General features: G+C 36.4%; 1 protein-coding gene across 2 annotated transcripts; it reads right to left on the reverse strand.

Annotated features, from left to right (window-relative positions):
• Positions 1–3,370: 3,370 nt before the first annotated feature.
• Positions 3,371–21,188, reverse strand: LOC100260151 (protein argonaute 4A). Of its 2 annotated transcripts, none has more exons than XM_010655394.3 (23): positions 20,750–21,188; positions 18,923–19,183; positions 18,632–18,837; positions 18,313–18,537; positions 18,098–18,234; positions 17,913–18,010; positions 17,714–17,811; positions 17,415–17,583; positions 17,196–17,312; positions 17,009–17,116; positions 16,794–16,856; positions 16,606–16,719; positions 16,338–16,506; positions 16,142–16,254; positions 15,907–16,044; positions 15,601–15,731; positions 15,435–15,500; positions 5,365–5,428; positions 5,141–5,252; positions 4,982–5,055; positions 4,459–4,553; positions 4,349–4,380; positions 3,371–3,923 (listed from the first exon to the last, which is right to left on the reverse strand). In XM_010655394.3, exons 2-23 carry the CDS (start codon positions 19,172–19,174, stop codon positions 3,748–3,750), a joined length of 2,757 nt encoding a protein of 918 aa, XP_010653696.1. In that variant the 5' UTR covers positions 19,175–19,183; positions 20,750–21,188; the 3' UTR covers positions 3,371–3,747. The 2 variants fall into 2 exon arrangements, with proteins under 2 accessions (XP_010653696.1, XP_010653697.1); XM_010655395.3 differs by having other exon boundaries at positions 20,769–20,985.
• Positions 21,189–22,259: the final 1,071 nt, after the last annotated feature.

Raw genomic sequence — 22,259 nt, forward strand, 5'->3', positions numbered from 1 at the left:
GCCCCATGACCGGTTCAGCTCATCACATTCTTTGGTAGAAGTAATCCTTTTGAGTTCAAGAATAAATGAAATTAATATTTTAAGCACATAAAAATGATTTAGATTTCTATATTATATAGGGTGTTAGCTTACTTTAAGTCTTTAAAGATCGTAAGTCATCACGATAATGATCTTCTTTCATGTTTATTTGACCTTCTTTGAAATTTCACGAGGTAAAAAACTTAACTTAATTTAAATAATTAATAACCTTAATCTTTTTTATAATTATCAATATCCGATTAGGAGAACTCTTGGTTTAATATACTTTATAAAATGAAAAATAACTTCCTTTTTATTATTCTTCGTGGAGACACACACCATGACCACTTACACACAAATAATAATAATAATAATATCCAAAAAAGCATGAAATTATTAAATTTATTGAAATATTTTTATAGCATTTTGAATTAAAAAAAAAATTAAATCATTCAAAATTTTAAAATAAGTTATTTATATAAAATATTTTATATGGAAATTCATCTTAGAATCCTCTTTAAAATTTTGTTGGAGAATTTTCTGTTATTAGTTCGTAATTTTCTTATTGTTGTTTATTTTGATTATTAAATTTATATTTTTAATTTACCTTATCAAATTAATTTATATTTTATAAAATATTAAACAATTATTTTATTTTATTTTTTTATATTTTAGATGCTTGTCAAAAATCTTATGTCTTTTAATTTCTTTAAAATTAAAATTAAAATAATTAAAGTGCTCGGTAATTTTTGTAATTTTTTAAAAGAAAAACTAAAGTAAGATAATATAAATAAAAGCAAACAAATAAGGTTTAAGCTTACATATATCAAATAAAAATTAAACTTTAAAAAAGTAAGACTGGAAAAACTTAAAGCTTTCAGACATGAGAGAAGGGACCCTTAAAGCTTAATGGCCTTTAAGCCAACTGGTAATGACAAGCCCCCAACCCTAATGGGTTTTCAAAGACTTTTAAGCCTTTTATAACTTCAACCACTAGACTTTGTTGACTCTTTTCATTTTCCCCCCTTTTTTTTTGGGGCCACGACTTGTCAGTTGTCACCAACAAACCAAGTAACTTTTCGTTGGGAGGCAACTTAGGATTCTATTGCTATTTCAATGGGAAAGAGGGCATCCTATCTTATCTTCAAATGCTTCGTCAAGGGCTATGACTTTAATGCCCACAATGATGGAGAATTTTCCAAGGCAACCACCTAACAATGATGGAGAACTAAAGGGTTTTTCATTTTGATTTGGTGCACAAATTAAAGGGAAGATAACAAAATTAGTGAAAACTTCAATCTCGAATCAATGTCAGTATCGATATCAATACCCACCTAAAAGTAGGAGCAGTCATAATATAGTTTCCTTATTGTGTTTATTCACATGTTTCTTTTATACTTCAGTCTCATTTGTTTGTATTCTAATATCATATATTTAAAACGTCATTCAATTACTTGGATTTTATCACATATTTTCAATGACCAAAAACCACAAATTTAACAAGTATCAAATTAGTACCCTAAATTATTCCAAGAGCTCGATTAAAGAGTTTAGCTTTGGATTCATGACTCTATCAAATGCATAATTTTTTTTTTTTTTTGTCATACTTTGATCCTATTTGTTTGTTTATATGTAGTCTCATTTGTTCATACATGATCTCGTATATTCATACCCTCATCCATTCCCTTAGGGCCTATTTGAAAAGTGTTTTCAAATATAGTTCTAAAAAACAACTTTTAAAAGTGGTTTTTAAAAACAATATTTAGTGTTTTTAAAAATAAAACTACGTTTGGATTCTGAATTCTAAACAGTAGTTTTTTGTTCTTAAAAACAAAAAAATATATATGTTTGGTTGAGTTATTAAAAACAGTGTTATAAAATAAATAAAATAAAAAACTTGTTTGGAAGTTGTTTTTTCAAATTGAGTGTTTTCTTTCATTAATTTGATTTTATAAATATAAATCATTTTTAGATTTACACTTTATTAAAAATTAACGCAATTGTATCAATTTTTAAAATTACTTGTATTATTTCAAATTTTTTAAATAATTGTAAATATTCTATGTCTCCATAGAGATCTATTGATGAACATTTTCAAGGTGTGACAAATTATTCAAAGTTGTGATCTTGACGATTAAGTGAGAGGCTTTTGAGGTATATCAATGTTTATGTCTCCATGAAACATAAAATTTGATAATTCAAAAATTCAAAAAATTATTAAAATATTAATAAAATTATTTAAAAATATTTAAATAAAATAAGTTTAAATCATTAAATTTATATCATATTATTAAATCTATTAAATCCGTATTATTTGATAATATTATGCCATTAACATATAAAATAATACATCATTACTATATAAAATAATATATTATCAAATCGTATTCAAATAAGACAATGTCATTAGAATTTATATTATACACCATATATGTTACCGTTATCGTAAATAATACATTATGTGATCTGATTTGATTCAACATTCTTATTACACAAATAAAATAATAAACTATTATTATATAAAATAATATTGCCAAATCTGCTTCTCATTTCCAATGCCCAAACACCATCGAGCATACCATGCTCAGATGACTCACGAGATGCAAAACAGAGACAACACGCCAGTGACCAAAGGAGAACTGTCGATCCCACAATGACATCGTTGGGGCCGAGGCTTGATCGAGGTTTCTTCAATCTTCATCTCAGGGCTGGATTTTCCTTTTGAGAAATTCTCTGATTTTTTTATATTTTTTTTCATAAATTTTTGTCAGTTTCTTCAAAGATTTTTTTTTTTTTTTTTTTTTGGTATTTTTAAAGATTTTTTTCTATATTTTCAAAGAATTTTACTTGTAGTGATGGAGACCTTCACAAGGAAGGGATGCACTTGAGAACACAGAAGATGAATAACAACCCTAATGAAAACATGGAGAACAACCCTTTTTTTTTGGTTCCGTAAATAGTGAAAGAACAGGAGAAATAGGTTTAAGATGTTCACCAAGAATAAAACAATACTAGATCATCAAACATGTTTTCTAATGTTTTTGTTTCGGAAAACAGAAAACAGCTTTAAGAAATACTTCCCAAACAGACCCTTACATTAAGTTCGATGGATACCAAATCAGTACCCAAAGATTTTCCAAAACCTTATTAAAAGAGTTAGGCTTTGGGTTCACCATATTTGTTCTCCTGAAGGCGCTCATGCTTTCTGAAAAGATCACACAAAATGTAGGCATCAAAACCTTGGATAAATAGACATGGCAGTGCATATCTCCCTCAGCTATAAGAGTTACAAACCAAAACCCAGAAGCCATGTAGCACATAGGTCATAGTACTAATAGGATATGGAACGAGATACCAAAACCATGTACCATGTACATAACTCAATACGTCCATACATACAAAACCTGGGTTTCCTAGGTAGCTACTAGAGTTATAAACAAAAACATAGAAGCCATGTAGCATATACAACAGGGAGTTAATAGACATCAGACCGGGACACAAAATAGGGAAACCACATAGTATAGCCGTTGGTATGTACATCGGATGTCAAAGTAGCCTAGTCAGACTTTACAGAACACATGTTTCCCTAGGAAGAAGCTGCTAGTACCATCTTCCTTCACAAGTGTGTAATAATATATAGACAGAGTAGTTAAGAGGCATTGCTGGAAATAAGCTGCCTACCAAAAACCCTTGATAACAGTGTATTAGTCTGGACTTTCACAAAAAAGATCAGCAAAAGAACATAGAACTGCAAACCTTTTCATGCAACCTGGGGAGTTCGGGGACAGGGGGACCTCCAACAGAAGTCAAACTTCCATGGCTCGAAGATGTCTCCGAGGAGTCATCGAACTTCATGAACTGTGAAACCTGTGTAGCCGCCAGGTGTGCATAGCGAACTGGGGCGACTACAGGAAACACAACAATGGCAAATTTTAGACTCCAATAAAAAAACTAGGTGTAACAATGCACTCCATTTTCATCAATGTTTCGAGATCAGGAAAATAGTCGGTTTCATGATATCTACAAGACTACAAAATGGTTTCATTGGCATAAAACTGATAACCTTCCAAACTACTTCCTCGCTTTTGGCAGGATGCAGGAAGAGAGTCAGTTGTTCAGTGTCAAAAGCATCATTTTAAATATCTAGCTATCAATGAAACGATACTCATTTCTCAGTAAAATTATTAAACTACCCAGGCACCTAAAAATTGCTAGAATTTTAGCTCGTTGTTGGATAAGATGCCGAGGTGAGACAAACTAGATTACAAGATATTCAGGAACTGAATAGCTTTGGTTTTAACCAATTGAAATGTAAAGGAATATGCATTACCGATGGATATGGCAGTAGTGCTTCTCTGATACCTGCAAAATATAAAAGAGTTAGATATCATAACAGCCCTAAATACTTTATAACAATACAGTATGATTAAGAATACTTACACATAGGACAGAGAATGGATGAGTTCTTGCATATCATCAGCTGAAAAGCCTATCTCGTCTAGAAGAACATGGTAATGTGTTGGTCTTGTTGTCCCCTACAAAATATATATATTAAAAATAGAAATTAGTCAGATAAAAGCATGTATCCAACTCCAATAAGGAAAACATTTGCAAATCTCTGTTCAGGGTTGGCCCTGAAATATCACTTCGTCAAATCTTTCTGTTTAGGATGCCCATGTTTCTATCTTCATTAACTGTCAGCATGGTTGGATTGATCTCTTGGATATGTGCAAGGTCTTCTGCCCAAACCAACACAGGGTGCTTTGAATGGTGTAAAAACAACTCTCATGAGTGAAGCTGTGAGATGGAGAGAAGTTGCACTATGGAAATCCAAGCAACTGCCCAGAGGTATTACTAATGCTGTTTACATTGAAAAAGACCAATTTGCAAAATTCCCAACTGCCAAGTAGGGCATGGCTTATTTTTGTCCCAGTAAAAACACCAGCTTTATGTAAAAACTCACTATCATCCCTGCATGTGCGCACATGTAGAAATCGTTGTGCGTTGGATGACAGACTTTGCTGTCAATTACAGTTCCTGCAAATGACGAAGATGGAGTACACTTTGTCATCAGATGATATAACTGGTTTTTCACCAGAAGATGGGTTTTAAAGAAGCTAACCAGGAGGCACATTATCTTGAGACCCAGCTTGGAAGAATTTTGTGTGGTGATTTTTCTGGGCAATAATTATTGTGAATTTAGGAGTCCACTTCTCATCGAGGAACTTGCAAGCCTGCAAAAGAACAGGGAGGAAAACAAAAACATAACGTTTAAGACTGCAAGTACCTGAGAGAAAAAAAAAATTAAAAAAATAACTTCAGCGCATGGGAGTATCCCAGGAAAACCTCAATAATTTGATCTAGCTCAATGTTCAAGACTTGGTTGAACTGCGATTCACTGACTCCATCCCTAAGTCCAACACATTAATACTCATCATAAATGGTTTTGAGCAATGTTAGAAGAAATTAATTTAACAAAAAAGGAAAAAAAAAAAAGTCATCAGATGGAAAGCAGTGATTCTTTTCAATTATCAACTTCTGAATGCTTCAGATTAAAACATCAAGACATAAACACAATAGAAAAATAAGGATGATATGGCGATGATGCTGTGGACAAACAGCCCACCAGAATTCTGGTCAACCAGAAGTTGACCAGTTCGTCCAAAACCGGACAATCAGTCCAGTTCGATGGTCCGACCGCCAGTTCAAAGCCAGTCCGACCTTGAATGGTCCAATTCGCAAGACCGAACCAAAGAGATCGCCGATCGATGGTCAGACCAATTAGACCGGCCAGTCCAATCTGATTTTCAAAACAATACAAAAAACAACTCCCTCCTCGACTTACTTAGAGTTCAGTCAATCCATAAAGTTTATCATAGACAATGAACAAGCTCTATGCACACTCTAACCTTCTACAAAAAATTAAATATAAAAGATTATCAAATTGCCTGATTCAATTTTTCGTTGTTATATCAAATGCTCTCCCATTACTCTCCTTCCACATGGCCCATATAAGTATAAAGAAGTAGCTCTCTAGGCTTTCTTCCTCTTCTTCCCAACAAAGGATCCATGTCATCTCAAAAGGGGATCTTCACTAAGGAGTGCATCACCTACTCTATTTCAAATATAACATAAATTAGCTACCACAACATGACTACTTTCAAGTGGTGTAAGGATATATATATATAAATAATTCCAGCATATCAAAAAATTTGCGTTTATGTGTGTTGTAATTATAAGAAATATCTTGGTTATTATTTACTTGTAATGGTGATCCATAAATATATGAATCATTCTTATCTTCATAATTAATATATTTATATGATAAAAGGTCATATCTATAGTGTTTTTTAAAATTTTCTTTTTGATTCGTTAATGAGTCTACTTCATAATCATTTTGTTTGTTGTAATGAATTAATTGATCTTTTTAAGATAAATCCCATTTGCTTAAATCTTTATTTTGATTTTGAGCCACACTTACTCTATTTCGCCACTTTTGTGGTACTAATCTAGACCATATTATCGGAGATAAATATTTATATTGATAATGACCTCTTAACCAGTTTTTCCATTGATTCATTCCAGAATTACAAAGTTTCTTATGTCTTAATTTGTAATGAAATATTTCGTGTGCTCCAAAACCCAAATAATCTTTTCTTTCGTTCTTAAGAAAAAGAGATGTTCCATTATATTGAAGGACAGATCTTAACTTATACAAGTTAATAACTTGGGTTTGTGATAATTTGTAAAATACATATGCTTGTGACAAGGAGGATAAGTCACAAAAAATTTGTGAACTCTTATTACTAATATTAGAAAATGTCCCCTATATCCCCACAAATCGACCATGCTTGCAATTTCCTAAAAAAGGTCTCCACTTCTCCCATTACTCCCCTCCCAAATGGTCCAAAAAATATGAATCTATTTTGTGAACCTAAAGTTCCCAACAATCCCCCTCCCCTCCCTACTCCCACACCTGGCTACTCGCATCTTTGGTGGTGGTTATTGAGAACAATGTAGAAAAAACCACTCCCAAGGCTAAGTCATCGCACCACCTATTCTTCCAAAATTTCACCTTTTGTCCATCTACTACCCTAAAACTAGCTCTACTATTGAAGGCCTCCCACCTCTTTTGATTGCCTTCCACACACTCACATTACCGAATCTTCAACACTATTTGCAAAAAAAGCGCTGTTAAAAATTGACAAACTTCTAATACCCAAGCCACCCTCCTCATATCCATGCAAATTGTCAACTAATTCACCAAATGTCATTTTCTCTAAAGAGCTCCTCCCCTTGAATCAAAATTCCTTTGGATCCTTTCCAACCTTAAAACTACTTTTATCGATATGACAAATAAAGACATAAGGTAAATTGGTAAGCTAGATAAAGTGTATTTTTATAAGGGTTAACATTCCCCCTTTTGATAGGTATCTTATCTTCCACATAGTGAGATGATTCTAAAATCTTTCTTCCACCACATTCCAAACCCAGATTGATCTAAAAAGTACTCTCAGTGAAAGACCTAAATAAAGTAAGGAGGATACCCACTTTACAACCTAGAACCTTAGCTAAGGTATGTACATTAGCAACCTCCCTAGCTAGGATAAACTTGATTTTCTCTAGATTGATTTTTAACTCTAAGGCTAAAATTGCCTTAAACCACATGAATACCAAGCTCAAATACTTCATATGCTTCTTATTAGCATTATAGAGAATAAAAGTATCATTGGCAAATAATAGGTGGGACACCTCCATTCCCTTTCCTCTACCATTAACTAAAGACACTATGATGAAGCCCCCTTCCTTTGCCTAATTCAAAATAAAGGAGAACCCTTGACATGATCATACCCCTTCTCAATCTCTAGCTTATATATGACCTAACTATCGGTGCTTGGAATTGAATCCCATTCTTTTCCAAGACCACCAGTAAGATGCCTCAGTTGACATGATCATACACCTTCTCAATATCCAACTTATATATGACCCCAGTGTTGGTGCTTTTCAACCTTGAGTTAATGGCTTATTTACTATGCAAACAGTATCAAAAATTTGTTTGCCTCCACAGACACATGCAGCAAAACCACTTTTCCATTACTTTATATAGTTTCCCACCAAATTGATGGGTTTAAAATCTCTTAAATCTTTTGCACCCCCTTTTTTGGAACTAACATTATAAACATGGCATTTAAGCTTCTTTTGAAAGAGCCTAACTCATATAACTTTGCAAAAAAACTTTATTACCTCACTTTCCATAAAGTCTCAACAAAATTACCAAAAGGCCATGGAGAAGCATTAGCCCAAGGGGTTTATCCCCACACAAACTAGAGGACTGAAAAAACCTCAAAAAATGGTATCTCTAGGGAACTTGAATCCTCTCTACGCAAAGTTTCATACGTAATTCCATTGATGTTCGGTCTCTACTCCCCCAACTGAAAAAGAAGGCTATGGAAAGCATTTGTCACCCCCTCCTTTATGTCTATATCTTGAGATAACATTAGTTTCTTCTTCTACAAGCATTGGACATTTTATGAAATAAATTTACATGTTTATCACCTTCTTTAAGCCATAATTATCTTTATTTTTGCCTACACAAGACTTCTTCCATTGTCGCCCACTTTCTAAAAGAGAGGCTTCCCTTTCCTTAGCATCCTAGAACCCAATTCGATTGAGAGTTGCAACTTTATTTAGTACTGACATTCTTAAAGCCACATCAATGCATAAGGGTGATTCAGGTTTTTTACTCATTTCACACCTTATCAAGGTGATACAACTCATCCAAGTCATACTGATCTCAACAAAGTCATATCTGACTCGGCCGCTACTTTGAACACTACCTCCAAGGTACAACAATCAACTGCCAACAACGATGCACTTCAATAACTACAGCAACACAACTCTTCCAAAGTGTTTCTACAAATAGAAGTCACACAAAGTGATCAATAAAGAGTGACACATTGCTATCTAAGGTCTTCATTACTGCAATATGGGGGCTCTCTTTTGTCCCCCTCTCAAATCAAATTGGCATACTCTAAATGGAAAAAAAAAAAAAAAAGATGATTTGTAGGGGTAGAAATTAGTAACTAAGAACTCTTCTCAAATTAATCCAACAGGAAAAATAATAATAAAAGAAACCCAAAATAGGTTTAAAAAAATGGAACAAAAAGTCGGACCAATTTGGGTGCACCAAAGTGGCTTGAATCCAAGGAGGTTCCCCCCTAGGTGTTTGATGGATGCAAACGTGTCCTGTTAGATGGTTTACAACCTAGGCCTCCCTAAAATCTCACTAGATGGGCTTCAACATGGCGCATGTGTGGACCTCCAATTTCTCTCAATAACAAACCCATAAGGCATAAAAAGTGAGTTTCAATATAAACCACCTTTTGGTTCCCATCTTTTCCCACGTGGAACAAGGGAGCTTCAAGCAATCTTCCTATATATTATTAGTTGCAAAGAGCACTTTTCAAGTTCCAAATGGATTCCAATATATTGACAATTTTTTCTTGGTGAGGGACAGTTTCTTCCTTCTTTTTGGGTTCTTTTGAACATTATGATTGACAGACTAGAATAACAAATGTCAAGATTGTTCATCATCTCATTCAATCAAGTTCAATACCATTCAAGAAGGTCCCTTACTGTCAAGGCAATGTGCAGAAACAAATACCATTAGAACATACAAGTGTTATGCCATAAAGCTGTTCCAGAGAGCTTCTTGTTGTTTATGAATCAAATAGTCTATTTAGAAACAAAAAATATAAAAGAAATCATATAATGCTGACATAAGAAGACTTGCATGGTTGGGAAATATTTTCATCTCCCCTGTGAACATGAAAAATTTGTCATCTTTGAAAACACATCACAATGCTTCTTTTGTCTCACCACTCCTAACAATCTGAAATTAGTTTACGCCTTCTGCCCAGAGAATATATCTCTATACATAAACCTTATAATTTGTTGAATATAATGTATGTATAGTATACTATCTTTCCTTATTAATATAGGTCATATGTATGGTAGTTAGGACTCCTAGCCTTGTATATATATATATCTCTCAATTGTAAGTAAAAATATATGAATGAAAATAAGGTTTTTCTCCTTTCTCTCTCTCTTTCAACATGGTATCAGAGCCAAGGAAGAAAACCTAATTCTTTCCTGTTTTTCCGTGTCATCAACTCCGGGAAACCTTCCGGTGACCGTGTTTCTTTCCGGTCACCGTGTTTCTTTCCGGTCACCTTTCCCATCTCCCAATACTTTCCGGTCAGTCGGATCGTCGCTAGAAACCACTCACCGCCGGCGAAATTTTCCGGCGAACTTTCCGGCGACCTATTTTTCCGACACCGACCATACCAGAAGGAGCGCCTGGAGGAGATCTCCACCTTTTGTGAAGACACCAGCACCAAAAGAGGAGCCACGCGCCGTCCACGCGCGATTTTCGGTCGGCGGCTGCATCTCACGCGCCGGCGCGTGGGGGCGCGTGAGGCATATTCCGGCCACTTCCGACACCTCTCCAGGCTCGTCCGGCGCCGTCTTGGCCTTCTAGCCCCCCGGCAGTCCTCCCCGAGCCCTGCATCTCCATTTTTTTCCCTGTTTTTGGCTTTCTTGCCATTCCGGCCACCTCCGACAGGGCTCCCCCTCCATCTCCGAGGCTTGGGTGCTGCTTCTCTTCCTCTCCAGGCACGTCACGAACCTTTTCTCCATTGATTGCACCTCTCACAGCCGTGGTTTCACTTTTTTTCTCTCTCCGCCGAAATCTGAACCCATCTTAGGGCTCTCTTCGATCCAAATACGTGAATATGACCACCAAAAATCAGATCTTTACCTCTGTTATCTCTGGATCTCCTATGATTACCTCAGAGAAATTGGTTGGCAGTGAGAATTATCTCTCCTGGTCTGCTTCTGTTGAACTTTGGTTTATGGGTCAAGGATATGAGGATCACTTGGTTACCCAGGAGGCAGATATCCCTGAGGTTGACCGCGTACAGTGGCGGAAGATAGATGCACAGTTATGTAGTGTATTATGGCAATCGGTTGATCCCCGGATTCTTCTTCATCTTCAGGCCTATAAAACTTGTTTTAAGTTTTGGACTCAGGCCAAAGGATTATACACGAATGATATCCAGCGTCTTTATAAGGTGGCTTCTGCTATTGTCCATCTCAGCCAACAGGACTTGGACCTATCTACTTATATTGGTCAGATTGCCTCTCTTAAGGAGCAGTTCCTGACTGTGATGCCTCTTACTCCTGATGTTGGGGCTCAACAAACACAACTTGACAAGTTCTTCATGGTTCTTACTCTTATTGGCCTCCGTCCGGATCTTGAGCCTATTCGTGATCAGATTCTTGGCAGTTCATCAGTTCCGTCCTTGGATGATGTGTTTGCTCGCCTCCTGCGTATCTCGTCCACTCAGACTTTGACATCTGATAGCGCTTCAGATTCTTCTGTGTTAGTTTCTCAAACTACCTCTCGAGGAGGACGCAGTGGTACCCGAGGTAGAGGCCAACGTCCTCAATGCACCTATTGCAATAAACTTGGCCACACTCGCGATCGTTGCTATCAGTTACATGGAAGACCTCCTCGCACTGCCCATATGGCCCAGTCCTCTGATTCTCTGTTGCCTCAGCCTCCGAGCTCCTCCGCATCTCAGACATCTCAGGCTTCTATTGCCTCTGTTGCCCAGCCTGGTAATGCCTCTGCCTGCCTTACCCACACATCTTCTCTTGGACCCTGGATTCTAGATTCTGGAGCATCTGATCACCTATCTGGTAATAAGGATCTTTTCTCCTCTATTACTACTACCTCTGATTTACCTACTGTTACCTTAGCTAATGGTTCTCAAACTGTGGCTAAAGGTATTGGTTTGGCCCTTCCTCTGCCTTCTCTACCTCTCACTTCTGTCCTTTATACTCCTGAATGTCCTTTTAATCTTATTTCCATCAGCAAAATCACTCGTACTCTTAATTGCTCTATTACATTTTCTGATAAATTTGTGACCTTGCAGGACCGGAGTACGGGGAAGACGATTGGCATAGGACGTGAGTCTCAAGGCCTCTATCACCTCACCTCAGATTCATCTCCTGCAGTTTGCATTTCCACTGATGCTCCTCTCCTCATTCACAATCGTCTGGGCCACCCTAGTCTCTCCAAGTTCCAGAAGATGGTTCCTCGTTTTTCCACTTTGTCGTCGCTTCCGTGTGAGTCATGTCAGCTTGGGAAACATACTCGTGTCTCGTTCCCAAAGCGTTTGAATAATCGGGCAAAGTCTCCTTTTGAGCTTGTTCACACTGATGTTTGGGGTCCTTGTCGGACTGCGTCTACTTTAGGATTTCAGTATTTTGTCACTTTCATTGATGACTATTCTCGATGTACTTGGTTATTTTTAATGAAAAATCGAGCTGAGTTATTCTCAATTTTCCAGAAATTTTATACTGAAATCCAAACCCAGTTCAATATTTCTATTCGTGTGTTACGCAGTGACAATGCCAGGGAATATTTTTCAGCCCAATTTACTTCGTTTATGTCTCATCATGGGATTCTTCATCAGTCTTCTTGTGCTCATACTCCTCAACAAAATGGGGTAGCTGAACGCAAGAATCGACATCTTGTTGAGACAGCTCGTACTCTCCTCCTCCATAGTCACGTTCCTTTTCGCTTTTGGGGGGACGCTGTTCTTACCGCTTGTTATTTGATTAATCGTATGCCCTCCTCTGTCTTACATGATCAGATTCCTCACTCCCTTCTTTTCCCTGACCAACCACTTTATTTCCTTCCTCCTCGTGTCTTTGGTTGTACTTGCTTTGTTCATATTCTCACTCCTGGACAGGACAAGCTTTCCGCCAAAGCCATGAAGTGCCTCTTCTTGGGATATTCCAGACTTCAGAAGGGTTATCGTTGTTATTCCCTTGAGACTCATCGGTACTTTATCTCCGCTGATGTCACCTTTTTTGAGGACTCACCCTTCTTTTCCACCACTTCTGAGTCTCTTCCTGTTTCTGAAGTCTTGCCCATTCCCATTGTCTCCCCACCTGAAGCTATGCCCCCTCGACCACTTCAGGTTTATCATCGTCGTCCTCGTGTCGTTGCTCCTCTCCCTTTTCCTGAGGCACCTGCTGACTCACTTCCTATCCCTTCGGCTTCACCTGCCCCGGCTCTGCCTTCTCCTAATGACTTACCCATTGCTGTTCGGAAAGGTACTCGCTCTACTCGTAATCCTCATCCTATTTACAATTTTTTGAGTTATCATCGATTATCTTCACCCTATTCTGCTTTTGTTTCTGCTATATCCTCTGTTTCTCTTCCCAAGAGCACCCATGAAGCTCTTTCCCATCCAGGCTGGCGACAGGCAATGGTGGATGAAATGGCTGCTCTGCACTCTAATGGCACTTGGGATCTTGTTGTTTTACCCCCTGGTAAATCTACAGTTGGTTGTCGTTGGGTCTATGCAGTTAAGGTTGGTCCTGATGGTCAGGTTGATCGCCTTAAGGCCCGCTTAGTTGCTAAAGGCTATACTCAAGTTTATGGTTCTGATTATGGTGACACATTCTCCCCTGTTGCCAAGATTGCTTCTGTCCGCTTGCTTCTCTCCATGGCTGCTATGTGTTCTTGGCCTCTTTATCAGTTGGATATTAAAAATGCCTTCCTTCATGGTGATCTTGCCGAGGAAGTTTATATGGAGCAACCTCCTGGTTTTGTTGCTCAGGGGGAGTCTGGTTTAGTGTGCAGGTTACGCCGTTCTCTATATGGCTTGAAACAATCTCCTCGAGCATGGTTTAGCCGTTTTAGTTCTGTTGTTCAAGAGTTTGGCATGCTTCGCAGTACAGCAGACCATTCAGTTTTTTATCATCATAACTCCTTGGGGCAGTGTATTTATCTGGTTGTTTATGTGGACGACATCGTCATTACAGGCAGTGATCAGGATGGTATACAGAAACTAAAGCAACATCTTTTTACCCACTTTCAGACCAAAGACTTGGGGAAACTCAAGTATTTCTTGGGAATTGAGATAGCTCAATCTAGTTCTGGTGTGGTCCTTTCCCAAAGGAAGTATGCTTTAGACATCCTGGAAGAAACCGGTATGTTAGACTGTAAACCGGTAGACACACCTATGGATCTGAATGTCAAACTTGTACCAGGACAGGGGGAGCCTTTAGGAGACCCCGGGAGATATCGACGACTCGTAGGTAAATTGAACTATCTCACCATTACTCGTCCAGACATTTCTTTTCCTGTGAGTGTTGTTAGTCAATTCCTACAGTCACCATGTGATAGCCATTGGGATGCCGTAATCCGTATTCTTCGATATATCAAAAGTACACCAGGCCAAGGTGTATTGTACGAGAACAGAGGTCATACTCAAGTTGTTGGTTACACAGATGCAGATTGGGCTGGCTCACCCACAGATAGACGTTCCACTTCAGGGTACTGTGTTTTTATTGGAGGTAATCTAATATCTTGGAAGAGTAAGAAACAAGATGTAGTGGCCAGATCTAGCGCTGAAGCCGAGTATCGAGCTATGGCTTTGGCAACATGTGAACTCATATGGTTGAGACATCTTCTTCAGGAGTTGCGATTTGGAAAGGATGAACAGATGAAACTCATCTGTGATAACCAGGCCGCATTACATATTGCATCCAATCCAGTCTTTCATGAAAGGACCAAGCATATTGAAGTTGACTGTCATTTCATTAGAGAGAAGATCGCATCAGGATGTGTTGCTACAAGTTTTGTCAATTCAAATGATCAACTAGCAGACATCTTCACTAAATCTCTCAGAGGTCCTAGGATTAAATATATTTGTAACAAGCTTGGTGCATATGACGTATATGCTCCAGCTTGAGGGGGAGTGTTGAATATAATGTATGTATAGTATACTATCTTTCCTTATTAATATAGGTCATATGTATGGTAGTTAGGACTCCTAGCCTTGTATATATATATATCTCTCAATTGTAAGTAAAAATATATGAATGAAAATAAGGTTTTTCTCCTTTCTCTCTCTCTTTCAACATAATTATTAGACTACCAATTTCCCCAACAGCCCAAATTTATTAAGGAGTTCGTGAGCTGTAAACTCATTGGTTTTTGTTAGTGAGGCTCATAATTCATGAGTTTTACGCTTATCTGGTCAAGCCAAGGCAAGTTCCAGTGCCTCTTCATAAACAAGATTACAAAAAATATCCAAGCCAAAATGATAAAGGATGAAGAAACTTCCTGTTTGGAAATAAAATAATAATTGATTGGTTGGGTTCTTACTGAGGGAGGGAGTCATCTTTTGTTCTCCTTGTCCTTTTTTGGTGCCTTTTGGCAACCGTTGCATATATCCTATGTACCTTGGTGTGCCGATTTGGTGCTTTATTAATATTATTTGCATTTACCTATTCAAAAATATTAATAATAATAAACAATAATAATAATATACCTGAAAATGATTATTTGAGTGGGCTTTGTTTGCCCTGAACTCACATAAAAGTCCAACAGCAGCTCCCTGAAATTAAAGGCAGAGACGTTCAGCAATCCATAATATCTAGCAGGATAAGAAACTTAGAACGCTCAGTTCAAATCAAAATAGGAAATAAGGATCGAACCTGACAATGCCTAAATCTTTATCATCTGATACTGGCTTAAAAAGCGAATCTATCATTTCAACTTTCGGTGACTGTGTACGAACAGAAGCTCTGTAACGAGAGATCAGTGGCCAACACCTAGAACTCACAACCTAAGAATTAAAAACAAATATGTTATCACAAAATTCAAAACAACCACAGATTGATAAGTAAATAATTAAATAACTATCACTCCTGGAAACATAAGACTACAATTTCTGGAAGGAAAAAATTGGGGGATAGAAGCTACATGTAAGACCATAAGACTACAAAGAGAGGGTGTCGTACAGCAGCAACAGATGGAATATCAGATTGGCCAGGGGAGCCATGTGACACATCCATTCCAAAGATTATGGTAGGAACCTTGGAAACCAAGGGTATATTTCTTGATGGTTCAATGGCTAACAGAGAATTCAAACCACCAAGCTGTAGAGAAACATGAAAAAAGAGGAAGATAAGCAGAAGAACAAATGCAAAGAAAATAAGAAACTAGAACAGCACAAATGCGAGGCAAACACATTACTTTGGCATTGATCTTCAAAAGTACATTCATGATATACTGATCATTAACTCTAGTAGGTGCAAGGCATTGATTAAAAATTCCAAATTCTGCAAGGCACTTCCTTTTCCATGGACCTTAAGATCAAACTAAATAAATTATTAAATATATTAATAAAAATACAACAGTATGAATTAAAAATAAATTATAATTAGCCAACCATATATGTCAGAGTTCTTCCTATCAGGAAGAAGGCAGACAATAAAATGGGGAGGACCATCAGGCAATTGTGGCTTCATTTGTTCAAACATCTTCTCCACTCGAACCATAGGTGGAGCTCGTCTAAATTGAGGATTCTCTTCAAAAACATCTATTGGGGGATCTATGAACTACAAGAGAGAGAGAAAAACATAATGAAATCATAAACCACATGGTAAGGCACTGGATTCCATGGAGAAGTCAGCATACAGGACATTGATAGAACTTACAATTCCTTTCGTTTCTCCAAACCTGGCTATATCTCTACATAGACCCTTTGTATCACAGCGAGCAGAGAAGTTTACAGCAGCCCAATTCTTGATTTTTGAAGGTTCAGCAAGTTTCTATACAACAAACAAATTTCAGTCAGAATTCTAGTAGTATCAAGATTTAACTGAGCAGAAATTATCCATAGCACCTTATTGTTGAAGCTCCACCGCCCATTTCTAGCAATAAGATCTTCTCCATTTCCTGCCTTTAACTGCCAAATACGACAATTATGAAGAAGTTTATAACCATGGACCTTTATAAGGCACAACAATTAACATTATGGAAAACAAAGAAAATTACATGAAAACCATAAAGAAAAAAAGGTAAAAAAAAAATGAATTGACTTATTGAGAAATGCAATACCCTTGGGGCTGAAAGAACGCGACCTTCAACTTGAGTAAATTGAGTACTGATTGAAATGCCACAAGAACGCAGCAATGAATCAGCCTCGTAATTGTTGCTTTTCATGACCTGCCACAAACCCCAGAGGTAAATCCCAGACACAGAATATATATATAAATTCAGTTCAAAATACTGGGGATAAACCTACATCAGTTAAGATTGTCATCTTCTCTTGGGGCTTTTGTCTTGATCTTTCTACCAAGGTGGACCTTTGATGAACAGTTAATGCCTTCGTATAGCGTTGTAAAGAAACCAAAAAACAAAGCTGGATACAAACCAGAACCAAGCTCACTGACCATATACCACCAAGCAAGCTCACAAGAAGCTGCATGACCATATTAAAATTCTAATTCAAAAATTATGTCACCTCAATAGGCAAGTACGTAGGCCTTTTTGGTTTCCCAACATTGATGCAAGGTAAGTCTCCAGAATAACGCAACTCTATCTGGCGATAGTTAACAAAATAATCATAAACCGTCACTTCTATACTTTCAGCATCATCATTTCCATTTTTTCCCCTATTTTTTAGGGTGAACCTACAACAACAAGGCAAAGAAAAAAGAAGAGCAATAAAAAACCCTAAAATACATCAACAGGAAAACTAAAGCAGTTTATCAGCTTAACCATAGTAAAAGAGAGGATAACATGAAGAGAGAAATGACATACATCTGCTCTTTGCAAGGACTTTCACTCAGTCCAACAATTCTGTACTCTGAATTAGAAGGTTTTACCTTTATCCTTAAATTTTTGAGAGTCCGTTTAGCCTGTCAATGAAAAACTATGGCACTCAGAAAATTTGGAAGAGATCTCACAGGTTTTGGTAATAGTTTACTACCACAATGCCACAGAGCACAGAATTTGATACCTTTGACCAGTCGAGCTGGAATGGATCTCGTGCATTTTGGTTTGCAATGAGAAAATCAACAAGCGGTCCAGGCTGTATGATTGTAGTAGTGGACCCATCTGCAGTTAACAAAAAAATGGTGATAGGTAAAATGTTATGCAGTTGGGGGAAAAAAACCTTGAATATAAATTAGGTAGTACACTTACCAACATTTAGAGATAAACCACCTTGTGTGGCTCGAAAACTGGAATGAAACCCTCTGCATCCAAGGACACCACCTCCCAAGTCTGTAAAATTCCTTGAGTTATCATGAAAGAATGATTGACGGACAAGAAGGCAGCCCCTGTAGGAAAAAATCCAATTAGAATAGCCAATAACAGAAAAATAAGCTAGAAAGAAACAAGGATAATTTTGAAGTTACTGTTTTGCTGCATGCTGCCTCAAAATTATGTCTAAGACTCTGATGGCTTCTTGAGAATTCTCTGATTCTTGACCACGTAATGCGCTTGCAATGGCCTGCATTGGGATTTTGGCAGCAAAACTTATCTCTACTTTAAATGTTTTAGACTGGGATGCGCGCCTTGGCCTCTTTCGGTCACCCCCATTTGGACTTCCATTGACATCAGGGCTGCCATTTCTAGTATTTCTAGATACAACATTGCTCCCACCAAGTTAATGTCCCATGCCAAGTGATACTGTAAATCACATGCACTATTGTTTAAAGAACCCATGCAAATTACCTATTTGAAGAGACACTGTCAAGCACAACAGTGAATTCCAGTTTGTTGTGTGGGAGGGCCCCAACCGTGAATAAGCTCTTCTCCCCATCATAAGCAAAATCCTTCCCAGACAGCTCAGTGTCATAAGTCTCGTGAACTTTATCCATTATTTTTCTTCCAACACCCTTCATTTCAACAGGCCGGCCATCTTCATATGTCAAGGCTACCTGTCCCAGCAAAGGAGAAATCTATCAGTATTACAAAAAAAAAAAAAAAACCCGTGAAAAGACACAAACAAACAGAAAGACTTACGCTGTAGTGAAAGAAGTGGCCACTAGCATTAGTAATACCAACTTTAAAATGGTTCGTTAGGAGTGATATTTTTTGTCCTTTAGATCCAAAACCACGCCTAGACATCGGGACACGCTTTGGCTTTGTTGTTTTCTTCACCGACTCAGATGTATGTTCTGGTTTTACTTGTATGCCAACTCCATCATGAGGAATCACAGATGGAGGTGGTGGCAGAACCTCCTCTGTGACCTCCGTTGTGTCCGAAGGCTTCATTTCAAATGCCTAAAGCAAAGATAAATAAGTAACAATAATAAACTAGCAAAGCTAAATCACAAGACCACCTTGTTAAAACTAAAATCCCGTAGCAACCAAATTGTAAATTGTTCTAGTGAACCAATTACCTATAGGCTATAAGAGGCAACAAACATAACCAACCCATAAACTAAACAATAAAACAATGCTACTCATCAATTTTGCCAGAAATCTATTTTATTTGGGTACTCAAAATCACCCATTAAGCTGTTTTTTCTTTTCAAGAAAGAAATAACAATAAAATACAGCACTCAAAAACAATGAGGCCAACCAACTCCAAGTTCTCCATCAAGTCATCAAGCCAAAAACACACACAAGCACATGAAAAGAAGAGCCCATTTGAGAGTTATTTTAAAAAGGGTGTAAAAACATTTCCTAATGCTTGAAAGCACTTTTTAAAATTACTTTTCAAAATTGGAGAATCATTGGACAATCACTTGATCCATGATTCTTCCAAAAATCACCTTTTTGTTATTTAATAATATTACCAAAAAAATTATCAAAGCAATTTTTTTAGTGTATATCCATTCTCTTTGATTTCAAAAGCATTTTAAAAACATTTTCAAAAGCATGAAAATGTTTTAAACATAATGACTCCCAAATGGGGCTTAAAATTTCACATACAATATTCATTTGAGGTTGAAATTTGGTACACAACATTCACTAGTGGCAAATTCAACATAGCATGCAAAAAGCACTGAGGATGGTTTGTTCTAGAACAGAAGAATAACCACAAACAACCTCCTGAAATATCTAGGACGACTAGGAATAGGTTCAGGATGGCAAAACCGTGATTTCTTTAAAAGAAAGGGTCATTTGATAATCCAGCAAGTATAGCAACTCTAAATAAATGAAAAGGGAAGTCTTATTCCCTCCATTCCACATCTCATTTTTTATTTTTTTTTTAAAGACAAACCCATTTGTGAAATTACCATTTTTACCCTCTTCATCCTCACGAAAAAGGAAAAACAAAAACAAAAACAACGAATGACCCATGCGGGCTTTTTTGTTTTTTCTAAATTGAAGTACAAGATGGGCTTAGGGTTGGGAAGGCCAGGAACTGAGACATGGAAGGAGAAGGAATTAGAGCTTTTGGAAGGGGTGGGGTGGGGTGGGTGGGGTTGAAGAAGAGGGCAATATGGTAAAGTCACATATCCTTCTTTCTTCCTTTTTTTAAGGAGAGTTTATGTTATGTTTGTTTAGTCCAAAAGGGTTCTGGAACTCCCCAAACCCCGTTGACCATGTGTACAGACACAAATGCCCTTAAGATCTAACACATGATTAAGAATAATTAATTAATTAATTATAATTTTTTTTTAAAAATTCAAAACCCCAAGATTGCAGAGAATTATAGCAACATTGTACAGGGCTCAATCAGACCCAACTGCTCAAGCACCGTTTGGTTCTCGGGAAAAAAGAAACCTAGAAACAGTAAAGGAAAATGCCTCAAAAAGTCTCCCCATGCAGCATTTTCCTTTCCCCTCACTGTTCCCAGACCCAAAAACCAAATGGACAAAAAAGGAAAGTAACACGCACCTAGCCGAGGAACGCTCACCAGAAAATCAGGGAGAACCAGTCAAACCCCACTCCACCTTCTTCTTCTTCTCCTCCTCCTTCTCGGCTTGAAAAGTAGAGAGAGAATTGAAGAAACCCTAGAAGGGAAAGAGCAGTTTTAAGGGTTCAAAACACCTGTATGGCCCGCAGTGAAGAGAGAGAAGAAGAGATAAAAATAAATAAAGACTCCTTTTCTTTTAGTTTTTTTGAGAGAATGGAAAAGACAGCGGTTATTATAATAAGGTCACATGCTCACTCTCTCCAACCCAAGACCAAGAGAGACGAGAAGGCGCCGGCTGTCCCACGTCCGACATTGGATAATTACGTGCGGACCATTAAATCCTATTGTGGGCAAACTCCCTAACTTCTCCACTCGGGCAGTTAACAATGTTTCATTTCCTCTGCCTCCAAACACCTCGTTTTCTCTACCTCCAAACACCATTTAGTTTATTAGCACTGCACCATTTTCAATGCATTAATATCAATGGTCATTGTCAGAGTCACTATGGTCACAACAATCCCCTGAGAGCCTCCATTAATTCACTGGAATCCACTACTTTCATCTCTATGTCTCTACGGTTTCCACTCTTTGAGTTTGAAAAATAACACCCTCTTTGAAATTCCCTCTTTTAAATATATTTATTTTTAAATTTTTAAATTTTATTAAAAATAAATATATTTTATAAATAAAAAATTATAAATATTTATAATTTATTTTTATGAAAATTATATTTTATTTTTATTTAAAATTTTGAAACTGAAAAAAATAGATCAACTAAAATAAATTTTTATTTAAAATTACTAGTGAAAAATCATGTCCATGTGAACCGCTAAATTTTTATTTTTGAATGATTTTTTTATAAATATTAAAAGTTTAAAAAAGATAAATTTTATTTATGATGTTTTGATACCGATGCTTATTATCATAATATATTCAATTATTTTTTAAAATAATAATTCTCTATGTTCTCTTATTTTCTTACGTAATAATAATACTTAATTTTGTTATATTCATATATTTGTGATAATAAATAATTATATATAATAACTATTTTTTTTAATATTTAATGAATCTTTGAATGGATTAAAAAATATATGTTTTATTTCAAAATTCATGACTTTTATTTGTTCAAATAATACTAACATTTATAAAAGAGATTAATAAAGTGATAATAAATTAATATTCACGTACTTTGATAATAAATAAATTAGTTGTAAATTTATATTTAAAATATATTTTTAAAAATATTTTATAAAAAAAATGGAAATAAAAAGCCTACATTAAAAGACTAACTCTTGGTATTATAATAAATTCATATTCATGTTTAGTTTAATAAATAAATTTATATTTATATGTTTTTATAATTAAAAAATTCATAATAAATTTCTATTTATATATTTTTTATACTCAATTAATTAATAATACATTCATATTCATGCATTTTTTTAATAGTTTTAAAAATATAAATTCTATTTTAATTTTATGATTTTC

This window comes from Vitis vinifera, chromosome 8 (assembly GCF_030704535.1).
Source record: "Vitis vinifera cultivar Pinot Noir 40024 chromosome 8, ASM3070453v1".
In the NCBI taxonomy this organism is placed as follows: Eukaryota; Viridiplantae; Streptophyta; class Magnoliopsida; order Vitales; family Vitaceae; genus Vitis; species Vitis vinifera.